The sequence below is a fragment of the Pezoporus wallicus genome, unplaced genomic scaffold (genome assembly GCF_028554395.1).
Source record: "Pezoporus wallicus isolate ANWC-B61680 ecotype Strahan unplaced genomic scaffold, APGP_CSIRO_Pwel_v1 contig_5416, whole genome shotgun sequence".
Classification (NCBI taxonomy): domain Eukaryota; kingdom Metazoa; phylum Chordata; class Aves; order Psittaciformes; family Psittacidae; genus Pezoporus; species Pezoporus wallicus.
In genome coordinates this window covers 462020-474188 of record NW_026642898.1, presented here as the reverse complement: position 1 = coordinate 474188, position 12169 = coordinate 462020, and the positions used below count along the sequence as shown (strand labels likewise).

General features: G+C 58.5%; 1 protein-coding gene across 1 annotated transcript; it reads left to right on the top strand.

The window, feature by feature from the left end:
• Positions 1–3095: 3095 nt before the first annotated feature.
• PAX1 (paired box 1) lies at positions 3096–8995 on the top strand. The gene is made up of 5 exons (XM_057433155.1): positions 3096–3179; positions 4019–4781; positions 5824–5966; positions 6114–6333; positions 8812–8995. The coding sequence occupies exons 1-5, from the start codon at positions 3096–3098 to the stop codon at positions 8901–8903; spliced, it is 1302 nt and encodes a 433-aa protein (XP_057289138.1). The 3' UTR covers positions 8904–8995.
• Positions 8996–12169: the final 3174 nt, after the last annotated feature.

The window sequence follows — 12169 nt, the reverse complement described above, 5'->3', positions numbered from 1 at the left end:
GATTGATGGACTGTGGCAGAAAATGAGCTCCAGAAACTAAATATCCCCTCCAAGAGCCGCAGAGGCTCTGATTCCTTAACGAATATAGAACAAACAACGGGGCACACACGGGAGCCCCCACCTTTAACGGTACCGGTTCCCAGCTCCTGCAGCGGGGCAATAATCCTGGTATTTCTGTTTAAAAGGCTTTCGGGGGTACCTGCTTCGCTGCTGGTACCGACCTTATCCAGCAGAGATCTCTCTGCGGAGCCGTGCATCTCCCGCACGGAGCCCAACGCTTTGGGAGGCTCGGCGAGGACACGGGCACCGATGCCCAGCAGCTTTCGCAAGTGGGGTTAAACTGAGGGGTTTCTGAGCTGCTGGCACAGCAGTGGCGAGGGGAAAAGGGTGCTGATGGGGAAGGGTTTTGTCCGTTTCTGAGCCCAGCGGGAAGCGCCGGTGAGGAGCCATGGAGTGCACCCGGGTCTGCCGGCCCCGAGCAGCCTGGCCCTGGCCCTGGTCCCGGCCCCGGCCCCGAGAGGGAGATAGGGACAAGGAACGGGACAAGGACCGGGGCTTCCCTCCGGCCCTGAGCTCCTCTCCCTTCCCTCCCAGAGCGTTTCCCCGCGGAGAGGAGAACCCCCGACCCTGCGCCGGCCCCGCTGCCCCCGGCCTCCCGGAGCCCCCCGGCTTTTCCTCTTGCCTTGCTCTTTTTCTTTCCTTCCTTTTAACTATTTCCCTTTTCATTTTCCCTTTTATTTTCTTTTTTCACCTTTAAAATCTTTCATTTTTCTTTTTTATCTTTCTCCTTTTTTTCGTTTTTATTTTTTCTTTTTTTTTTTTATTTCGTTTGTTCTTATATCGAATTATTTTTTTGTTTAATTTTTTATTTTTTGTTTTTTATTTAACTTATTATTTTCCTCTTTTTATTTTTTCCTCCTTTTCCTCTTCTTTCTTTTCTTTTTTTCATTTCCCTCCTCCTTTATTTTTTCTTTCTAATTTTACCTTTCTTTTTCTTTATATTCCTTCTTCTCATAACTCTTCGCTTCTGTTTTCTCCTTCTTTCCCTTCTCGGTTTTCTTTTTGTTCCTATTTTCCTTCTCCTCTTTCTTCTTTTCTGTTTTCGTTTTCTTTTTATTAGGCTTTCCCTTCTGATTCATTTTGTACCCCTTTTCCCTCTTCGTTTTCTTCTCCATTTCTCTTTTCTCCCTTCCCCGCTATTTTCCCTCACACCCGCCTGGGACGGGTCGGACTATCGCACCGATACTCGGCAGCCCCGCAGCCCCGTCTCCCGTCCCCTCTAACGATGCCAAACCCTTGTCCCTTCCGAACAGGAGCCGAGGCCCGGGGAAAGCCCCGGAGGGGTGCAGTGGGGCGCGGTGCTCCCGGGGCCCACGGCTCCTGCCCTCCGCCCCTCACCGCGGATCCGGCCCGCGGGTTTCTCCGCGCTTCCCAACAGAGGGAGACAAAGGTTGGCTCGGCCGAGGAGGGGCGGGTGGGCTCGGGAGAGCCCGGGCCGGGGCTCCGGAGCAGGCACCGCTACCCCCGGTCCCGCCGCGCCGTCGGGCTGCCCGGGGGTGCTGCAGCGCCGGGGCTCCTCCAAGGGAGAAGCGGCCCTGAGGGACTCGGGGGGTGTTCAGGAGCCGAGCCCGGCAGGCCTCTTCCGACCCCCGGCTAAGAGCAGCCCTCTCCGGCCCCGGGCGCGCTGCGGCGGGACAGCCGGGCTGCGGGCTGGACACGGCCCCCGGGGTAAAGGCTCTTCCGACGGTGGGAAGAGACCCCCGCCTGCCCCCCCAAATCCAAGGCAGGGAGAAAGGCAGCGGGTTTCCTCGGCCGCCTTTCGATTTCCTCCGTCCCACGGCTGCCGGCAGCAGCTCCTGCCTGCTCCGCTGGAGCTGAGAACGGCAAACTCATGGCCACGGCACTCCCCGGAGGCTGTAGCCTGATGGTGCGGTGAGTGAGGGATGCACACCGGGGTCACTCGTCCCTTTGCGCTTCTCAGCAGCTTTTTAATCGATTCGTTCTCTTTCCCCGACCACCGGTTTCCAACGCACCCTTCGGCGGGAGCACACGGGTTTAACCTCACGGCTGGGGAATAGGGGGGGTAAAGGGAAGGGGCAGCCGGGTGGGCACCGCGTGGGGTTCTCCCCGTGCCTGTCCCCGCACCGATGCTGTGCCCCTGGCAGGAAACGCCGTTTGCTTCCTGCCCGCCACTGTCCGCGCTGCCGACGGGGCGGCCGCAGTCCGGGGCGGGAGGGGGGCTGTGAGAGCGGGGCTGTCCGGAGCCGCTGCCCCCAGCTCCCCCCATACCCTCAATTCAAAGCCCCGGAGGAGCCGGCTTTCGATGCGGCTGCAAACAAAATGCCCGAGGCCGGCTGCGAGGCGGTTTTCCACTCTCCCCCCAACCTTTCAGTCGTTTGCGGGGAAACGCTCACGATCTTCCTTCCCATCGACCTTTCTTGTAGAGGGAATCTACAGACCCCCCCCTTCCCCCGCCAGACACGCTCCCATCCCCGTTTTACTCGGCTGCATTCTTACTCGGGTAAGAAACAGGCGGATTTCGATGCAGCGGCTCTGCGGGGGGAGCCGGGTGGAGGAGATGCCCAGACCCCGCACCGGCAGCTCCCCCCAGGAACACCCCCAAACTCTGACCACCCTCTCCGGGCCCCGGCGATGTCCCTGCCCGCAGGTCCCGGCCGTCGGGGCTGGAGGAGGGGCAGGTGCCCGTCCCCCGTGGGAAGGACGGCGGGGGGGGGACGGACGGACGGACTGTGTGCCTCAAACTGGGGGGGGGGGGGTATCGACCCCTCTCTGCCTCCCCGCAGCCCTAAAGCGGGCTTGGAGAGGGGCATGGGGGGGGGGCGGAGGGTGCCGGCCCCTCCCGTCCCAACCCGTCCCGTTCCCCCCCTTAGAGCTGGGGAGCGGCGGCAGCGGCCATTTAGGGGCGGCGCGGGAGCCAATGGGCGTCCCGCGGCCGTGACGGCCGGGATTGACGTGTTTCCCACGTCAAATTGATCCCAAGTAGCGGCGGGGGAAACCGGCCCGGAGCCGCCAGGACACCCCCGCCGCCCGCCCAGCCCAGCCGGGCCGCGCTCCGCCGCTCCCGGGGCCCGTCTATGCCGGGGCCGGGGCTGCGGCGCGGCGGGCAGGCGGTGCCCCCTCCCCGGGCGGAGCGGCGCTGCCCCGGCGCCGGGCGATGGGTAAGGCGGGCGGGAGAGGGGAGGGCTCCGGTTCGGGCTCCGCGGCGGGGTTTGGGGGGTGAGGGGAGCCCCCGGGCCCCGTGGCTGCCGGGGCACGGACGGGACCCCGGTTTCGGCGCGGCGCTCCGGGCCGTCGTGGCGGCGGGCGGGGGTCCGGCACGATGTGCCCGGCTGGGAGGGAGCTCGGCTCCCCTTTCCTCCGCGCTCCCTTCCTCCGCTTTCGCTCCGCTCTTTTCTTTCGGTTCTTTCTCCAGTTCTCGTTGTTTCTCCTTTTTTTTTTTTTTTTTTTTCCGGCCTTTCCACCGCTGCCTTTTTAAGTTCTCTTTTTCCTGTCTTTTCCCCTCTTTTTTTCTTTTCTTTCGCCATCCTTTTTTCTGTCTCTTTTCCTCCATTTTAAATCTCTTTTTATTCCTCCTTTTTTAATCTATTCTTTCTTTTTTTTTTTTTTCTTATTCTCCCCCGCTCCACTTCTTTTTCACCTCTTTTCTTTCCGCTCACCCTCTTTTATTTCTTTTTTGTTGTCCTTCGTGTTCCTGTCTTTATTTCTCTCCCCCACCCCGTTCATTTCTCCTTTCCTTTCTTCCTGCTTGTGTTTCTTTTTCTTTCTCCCTTTCTCTCTTGTTCTTATTTTTCATTCGTTTCCATTTTTTCAATTTTTATTTCAATTTTATTTTCAAGTTTCTTTTCCGTTTTCCCTCTTCTTTCTCCTTTTTCTTTTTCTCTCTTTTCCCCTCTTCTTTTTCCTTCCCTTTTTCCTTTTTTTAATTCCTTTTCCTTTTCCTCTCCTTTCTCCTTCTCCCCTTTTTCCCTTCCCCTTTGCCCCTCTTTTCCTTTCCTAGACCTGCGGGGCGGGCCGCGACTGGCGCAGTGTCCCCGTCCCCATCCCCTCGCGTCCCCGCCGCCTCCTGCTCCTCGCGGGCCGCCGGTCGGTATCGCGTTGCTCGGTGTCTCGGTGGTCGGTAACGCGGCGTCCGGCCCGTGCAGAGCACACCTACGGGGAGGTGAACCAGCTGGGAGGTGTCTTCGTCAACGGGCGGCCGCTGCCGAACGCGGTGCGGCTGCGGATCGTGGAGCTGGCGCAGCTCGGCATCCGGCCCTGCGACATCAGCCGCCAGCTCCGCGTCTCGCACGGCTGCGTCAGCAAGATCCTGGCCCGCTACAACGAGACGGGCTCCATCCTGCCCGGGGCCATCGGAGGCAGCAAACCGCGGGTCACCACCCCGGCCGTGGTCAAGCACATCCGTGACTACAAGCAAGGCGACCCCGGCATCTTCGCCTGGGAGATCCGCGACCGGCTGCTGGCGGACGGCGTCTGCGACAAGTACAACGTGCCCTCGGTCAGCTCCATCAGCAGGATCCTGCGCAACAAAATCGGCAGCCTCTCGCAGCCCGGCCCCTTCGAGGGTAGCAAACAGCCGCCCCCCCAGCCCGCCCTGCCGTACAGCCCCATCTACCAGTACCCATACCCCGGCCCCATGGCCTCGACCGCAGCCAAGGTGGGGGCTCACCCCGGCGCTCCCCACGTCGGGCTGCCCCGTTCCTGGCCCTCGGCGCACTCCGTCACCAACATCCTGGGCATCCGCACCTTCGTGGAGCAGACGGGTGGGTATCGAGCACCTCCCCACAACACCCCCCCAACACCCCCCCCCCCCCCCCCCCCCGGCTTTATTTGCTTTAATTCTATTTTTGATTCTTTGGTTGGGAGCATCCCGCTCGGGAAGGACGGGGCGGGAGGGGAGGGAAAGAGAAAGGGGAGGATGGGGGAGATGCGGCGAGGCTCAGACATCTTGAACTTTTTATGAAAAATGTGGAAAATATTTTCTCAGGGATGATAGATTGCCGACCGCAAATTCGGAGCCTGAATTTCCCTTTGCGAAGGGGAAAATAAAACATGGAAGGGGGGTAAAAAGGGGGGAGAAAACCAACCCGGGAGAGGAAAAAGAGGAGGGGGGAAGAAGGCGACGAGACTCTCGGAGAACGGGCGCTGTGTTCCCCGGGATCTCCCCCGAGAGTTCGCTCTGGTTTTCCTGAAAACCAAACCGGGAGAAGGCCCGGCGCCCCTTCAGCTCCCATCCCCGTGGCCCGAGCCTCGGCCCGCCTGCCCAGCCGGCTCCGAGGGTGACAGACGGGACGGGACGTGGAGGATGGGAGAGGGAGAAATGCGGGTCCTTTTATCCTTCCAAAAGCCCGGGTAAATCAACCGCATGCGTTTCCCTCCGTGCATAATCATTTATCTTTAAAATTCCAATGTCACTTTTATAAATCTCCTTCGTCAGAAGAGAAATTGGGCCTCCTAAATTATAGGGAACGTGGAAGCGACCGGGGGGTGAGCAGAGAGACCGTGTTTTCGGGGTGGGGGGCTGGAACACAACACATCAAGTTCCCCCAAACAGGGTGCATCTAAATCACCGAATCCCAGCCTTTCCCGGGCCTTCTAGCGGGGAGCGGGCTGTATCCCTAGGGTGCCGGCAGGGACTGGGAGGCGAGGTGGATCTGCGCCCTCCCTCCTCATCGGGTTTACATGAACGGGCACTTGCAAACCGTTGTTTTCCCCATGTTTCACCCCAAATCCCTGCTCCGGGGGCCAGCTCCGGGGCCGAAGTGGGGTGTAACGCTGACGGGGTGTCCGTGCTCTCCTTCGCAGGGGCTCTGGCTGGCACAGAGGGGTCTGCCTACCCCCCAAAAATGGAAGACTGGCCCAGCGTGAACAGGACGGCGTTTCCCCCGGGCCAAGCAGTCAACGGCATCGACAAGGCTGCCATGGAGGGAGATATCAAATACCCGCAGGTAACTGCTGGACACGCGCACGGCGGACGGGCACGGGCATTTCCCGTTGCTCCCTTTCCTCCTCCGCCCTCCACCTCCCCGTGGGGGTAACCCCGACAGCGCCCGTTTCGTGCTCCGTCCCCGACGCGTTTCTCTGCCTGTCCGCAGCCGGCCCCGGGGCTGTCGTCGGTGGGCAGCTTCCTCCCAGCCTGCGCCTACCCCCCGTCCAACCAACACGGCGTCTACGGCGGCCCACCCGGCGGCTACATCCCCCCGGGGCACCCCTGGCAGCCGCAGGGCAGCCCCTTGGCCCACCACGGCCCCGGCGTGGCGACCCACGGCGGCGACCTGGCCGCGGCGATGGCGTTCAAGCAGCACGGGAGGGAAGGTGAGACGGGGGACACGCACCGGGGGGTGCGGGCTCCCCGGGGCCTCAGCAAGAGGGGCAGAAACGGAGGAAGGGGGTGAGCGGGTCCCCAGGAGGGGGTTATCCCGCTGGATATTTCCGGTACCGGTGATATTGCCCCCCCACTCCCCGGTGTTATCGGGGTGCTCAGATGGGCTGGCGGCCGCGGGCAAACCCGGTGCCCCCGGCTTCCCCTGAGAGCCGTGAGCTGCCAGTACCCCCGACGGTGGTTCCCGTCTGGCTCGCAACCTGGAGCCCCGTTTTCCCTCGTTATTTGCGCCTGTAGAGAGAAGCGAGAGGATTTGAGGCCAATCCTCCGCATTCCATTATCCCCTCCATCCCGGGCAGGGATAGCCTTCTCGGCGGAATTTGTGCCCCCCCCCTCACATCGGGGCCCTTTCCCCCAGTCCGACCCGGGCTGGACGATATTAATGTTATAAATCCTCCGCTTTGGGGAGTATTTAAACTCCCTATGCCAGGCACAGGGAGGGGGTTGAATTGAGCGTTCGTATACCCGAGGCATTAATTGGGGCGTTCCTTTTACCTCCCCTTAATTGTTTCGTCTCATTTATGGGAGCGAGGTTCGTTTCCTTGATAGGCGCTTTCGATTGAAAGCTCCCATCTCAGCTGTTGTGGGTATTAACCCCTCGGCGATGTCCTTCTCCTCTTGCGCGGTATTAGATTCGCTATTCTCGTCCACATTTGCGATTAATTTCCCACTCATTAGTTCATTTCTTTATTGTTGGTTTTCTGGGGTTTTACATTTTTGTTTATTTGATATTATTTTATGGCTTTATTTTATATGCGTGTATATGTGTATATATGTATTTATGTAGATACACACACGCCCTTTGCCTTTTCTAAAGCAGACAACCTGCTGCGGGTTAGAGCATCAGCTGTGCTGGGGCTGAGCTATTGCGAGTGCCAATGGGTGAAAACGGATAATTGTAAACCAATTATTTGGGAAAGAAAATACAACAGGGGAACAGAGTGTGCGAAAGGAAAGGGAAAAGAAAGGAGTGAGGAAGGAAAGGAGGAAGATAAACGGAGGAGAGATGACTGCGGGGATTTAATGTGATTTTCGAGGTATTTTAAGTGACTTGGAGCCAGTTTTCTGACTTCAAGCTGTCTTTGCCGAAAGGCCCATGGACTTCCTTCAAACCTTTGTGGTTTTCTTGGTTTTGCGTTTTGGGCTTTTTTTAAAAAAAAATATATAAAAAAAAAATTTGTCTTAATTTTTTAGTTTTTTTTTTTATTTTATTTTGTGCCTTTTTTTTTTTTTTTTCCCTTTAAAAGCTGATTTTCTCTTCAGTTCCTTTCGAATCGCTTTTCTGGTTCCGCTCCTTACCTGCCACAACCCAAATACGGGACTATGGGAAGAGCCGTTCCCCCCGGGCCCGAGGAGGGCTGGAGGAAGAACGGAGCAGCCCCGGGGCCCTGCTCCGCTCCCGAGGAGCCGCCCGGCTCCGGCTCGGTGCTGCCCCGCGTCGGCATCTTGCGGGGAGAGGGAGGGGAAGGGACAGAGAGAGGGGAAGAGAGGGAGGGAGGGAAAGGGGGAACAAAAGGAGGGAAGGGAAAAAGAAGGAAAGGAGGAGGAAAGGCAGGAAGGAGAGAGGGGAAAAAAGGGAGATAAGGAAAAGGAAGAGAGGGGAAGGAAAAAGAGAGGAGAAGGAAAAGAAGGCAAGGAGGAGGGAAGGGAAGGACAGAGAGAAGGGAAGAAAGGAAAGGAGGGAAGGGAAAAAAAGGAGAGAAGGGAAAAAAGGAGAGGAGAGAAGGAAAGAAAGAAAGTGAAAATAAAGACAAACTCAGCAGTTTCACTCTGCAATTCAGAACTTTTCTGACTTCACAGCCCTTATTTCCTCAGAAAACCCTTCCTGCTCATCCTGATGCCTGCAGCAGCCCCAGGACCTTCCGTGTCCCATCTTCCAAAGCCTGTGTGTGGGGATCCTCTGGGCCTGGGCCAGCCTCTGACCCTGCACCATGATGCTTTCTGTGGCCAGGTTGTGCCTGGGATGAGCCAGGGATGGGGAGAAGCTCAGCAGGAGGCTGACCACAGCTGGCACAGCGTCCAGATCCATTCTCCTTCCTGGTGCTGGTGGCACAGTCCCTCCCAGGCCACTGCAGCCACAGGCTTTAAGGAAGTCCACGGGATGTGTTCTGTGTGTGGCTGGGGTGGGCCTGGGTCACCCCCCCAGGCAGAGCTGGCCCCGCGGCAATGGTGAGGGTGCCTGTCCTTACCACCATTATTTGGCATCTACATCCACCCCTTTCCTCTCCAGTTCCCATAGAGAGGTCCAATATGGGGTGCCTTGCCTGGGGAGAAGGGTTGGGGGGCCCATTGCTCTTGGGGGGGCTGTTGAAGGAAGGCCCATGTGTGCGTAGATGTGACTGCAGTGATGTGCTTGGAGTCCATCAATCCACTGCCTTCCTGTTGCATTCTCTTTTTCCCTTCTCTTGCAGTGGTGGACAGAAAACCTACCAGTCCCGTGGGGAAATCTTCAGACTCTCTAAACACCATCCATGGACTCTCTATCCCAGCCTCCTCTTCCTAGAGCCACCGAGCAGCAGGCTGGAGGCAGTGACTCTTGGAATAAGCACCTGCAAACTGTAACGGAAGCCTGGAGTGCCACCGAGCTGTGCCCAAAGTGCCGTCAAACTGTGCCCAAAGTGCCACCACCCCCAGAAGGTGCCTGTTGGGATGAGGAGTAGCCTGTGTGCTGAGAGGTGCCATCGTCCCCCTGCAATTCCCAGTGCAGGGAAGCACGGTTGGGATGTTTGCTCACGCTGGCTGGACACTTTACCTCAGAAAGGGGTGACAGAGGAGACTCAATCTTCCTTCTTTGTATTGTTCCCCCCCCCCCCCCCCCTTGCTTTCAGTTTTTCTTTCTCCTTCTGAAGACTTGGATGCAGGGCAGCAAACGCCTCCATGCCAAGACAGTGCCAGGAGCACCGCAGCTCCGTTAGGGGCCAAGGGAGCGTGTTTCCTCCAAGGAAGGGTTTCTGGCTTCCCCAGGCTGCAGCTGTGTGATGGAGCCCTCCCCATTGGAGCCCCCCAGAGCCCCTGCCCCGGGGCGGACATGGACAAATGTGCCACGGCGGTGCGTGATCTATTTTTATAACAAGCTTTAATAAAAGTGACTCCCGTGGGCACACGCAGCTCCCTGCTTCCCTTGGCACCCGGCTGAGCACCATCACTTCACCCTGTGTCCCCCGGCCTCCAACAGCATCTGCGGGGGTCTCAGGGGGCACTTGGCTGGGTGGGATCGCCCTGTGCTGAGCCTGGGTTGCTGTGGGTGCATTGCAGCCCTGCTCCTCACGTCTCCTTGCTGCCCAGATTTGGGGTTCTCCTGCACTGGGGGGGTTGTGGCCTCACGGGGTGAGTCCTGGTGCTGTGGGGCCAGCTCTGGGTGCCAGCAGGGAGGTGGGCAGGCGCTGGGCTGTGTTATCCCTCTCCTGTCCAGCCGGCTGGGGCGCATTCAGGATGGGCTCCGCTGGGCTTTTGCATTCCCTGGCTCCACCAGCCGCTGCCATTGGCTTCGGTCCCTTCATTGTCTGGAGAAGGGGAAGGTCCTACAGCGGGGCAGGGAGGAAATGTCCTGGCAGGAGAATACAGGCCTGGCTTTTAGCAGAGAGCGTGTCTTTGTGGGAGGGATGGGGGGGACACACATGGATGATGCCACATTTGACATCCCATCCCAGGAAACTATTTTGCCTTCAACCTCGGGGTGGCAAAACTCGGTTTTGCCTCTGCTGCTGCAAAGCCTCCAGACAGAGCTGGTCTTTGCATCCGAGTACAAAGCACAGGAGGGAAAGGAGGGGATTTTAAGCAGGCGACAGCACTTGTACCAGGGCCAGCAGACTGTCACTGACGAGGCTTTAAAGGATGCGAGCATGGAGGAGTCACCTGAAACAGAAGCCTGGTGGCTGGTCCCTGCCAGGTTCATCCCCTTGCAGCTGAGTTCCAGTCTGTAGCAGAACAGCCTCGGCGATCATGACTGACAGCAGCACCCCTAAAGCCGGGACGCAGCACACGTGGCCCCTGTCCACCCTGCAGCCTGGGCACTGCAACCCTCCCCAGGGGGAAAGGGCAACACGGGGACAGCCCCAGCCAGGCCTCTCCCAGGATTCTGCTCCTCTGGGAAGTCAGATCCCTTCAGTCCCCAGCGCCGAGACCTTGCTGCTCATGAGCCTGAAGGAAGGAGTCTGTCCTCCGTGTAGGGCTGCCAGGAAGCCCTGCTGCTGGGGAGCTGGGAGAAGCTGCTTCTAGGAGCTGGAGCTCATCCACGCCGAGCTCCTACACTGCAGAGGGATCGAGTAAGTGAGAATGCCCATCACCATGGGGGCAACCTGTTGTAAAAGGGCTGGAATAGCCTGAAAATGTTGTGCTGTGCCCCACAGGTGGTTGTGCTGTGCCCCACAGGTGGCTGTGCTGTGTCCCATAGGTGGCTGTGCTGTGCCCCACAGGTGGCTGTGCTGTGTCCCATAGGTGGCTGTGCTGTTCTGCCGGCCACCTCTAGCCCTGCAGCACCTTCTGGTTCCTAACGCCTGGGCCCTTGTGTTTCAGGGCTCGCTATGCCCTGACCCCCACCTCCCAGCACCCCATACTCACACTGGTATATGCTGGATTCACAGCACCCTGGCGAGTGGGACCCAGATGTGATTCCTCATCTCCCCCATCCCATGCAGGATGCTTCCACACTCCGTGGAGATGGGACTGGGGCTCGGATGGGATGGGATGAGGAAGACACGAGTGCTGGGGTTGGACAGAGACATAGCACAGAGCCCAATCCTTTTAATGAGCATCCTGCTGGGGTGGTGTGCCAGTGCCTGAGTTATCCCCTTCCAGGGCTGTCAGGAGCCTGCCAAAATTCCCGAACAACAGCTCGATGCTTTGCATCCGCTGCAGCCCCAAGGCAAAGACATCCCTGTGCAAGTGCTTGCTGGGTGCAGGCAGCTGAGGAGCATTGCATGTGGGCAAAGCACCGTGTGCCCAGCCTGGGGATCCAGCCTTGGGGATGAGACTGGGCTCCATCCGTGTGATAGTGGGACACAGTGTGTGATGGAATACAGCATGTGATGGGATGTATCACGTCATTTGATGTATGGCACAATGGGATGAACCGTGTGCTGGAATGCATTGCATGACGTGACACAGTGTGTGATGGGATGCATCACGTGCTGGGATGTGCTGTGTAATGGGCTGCGTAATGTAATGGTATATACGGTTTAATGGGATGCATTGTGTGGTGGGATGCAGGGTGTGATGGGATATAGGCTGTGAAGGGATACAGTGTATGATGGGATGCAGCGTGTGATGGGATGCAGCGTGTGATGGGATGCAACGTGTGATGGGATGCAGCGTGTGATGGGATGCAGCGTGTGATGGGATGCAGTGTGTGATGGGATGCAGGGTGTGATGGGATGCAGCGTGTGATGGGATGCAGCGTGTGATGGGATGCAGTGTGTGATGGGATGCAGCGTGTGATGGGATGCAGGGTGTGATGGGATGCAGCGTGTGATGGGATGCAGCGTGTGATGGGATGCAGCGTGTGATGGGATGCAGCGTGTGATGGGATGCAGTGTGTGATGGGATGCAGCGTGTGATGGGATGCAGCGTGTGATGGGATGCAGCGTGTGATGGGATGCAGCGTGTGATGGGACTCACTGTGTGACAGAATGCACTGCGTGATGGGCTGCAATGTCTGATGAGATGCATCGTGCATGGTCCTGCGTTGGTTCCTACGGGAAGCTGGTGCCAGTGGTGCGGCCCGGGACATCCTGGGAGCCCCTGCAAAGTCCACGGGACGCAGCTGGAAGC

Bases quoted from the DNA above. Each gene is read 5' to 3' on its own strand.
- PAX1 (XM_057433155.1), top strand. From the start codon at position 3,096: ATGCCGGGGCCGGGGCTGCGGCGCGGCGGGCAGGCGGTGCCCCCTCCC. The intron at 5,967-6,113 runs GTAACTGCTGGA...GCCTGTCCGCAG, and splicing joins GAGATATCAAATACCCGCAG to CCGGCCCCGGGGCTGTCGTC. The intron at 6,334-8,811 runs GTGAGACGGGGG...CTTCTCTTGCAG, and splicing joins CAAGCAGCACGGGAGGGAAG to TGGTGGACAGAAAACCTACC.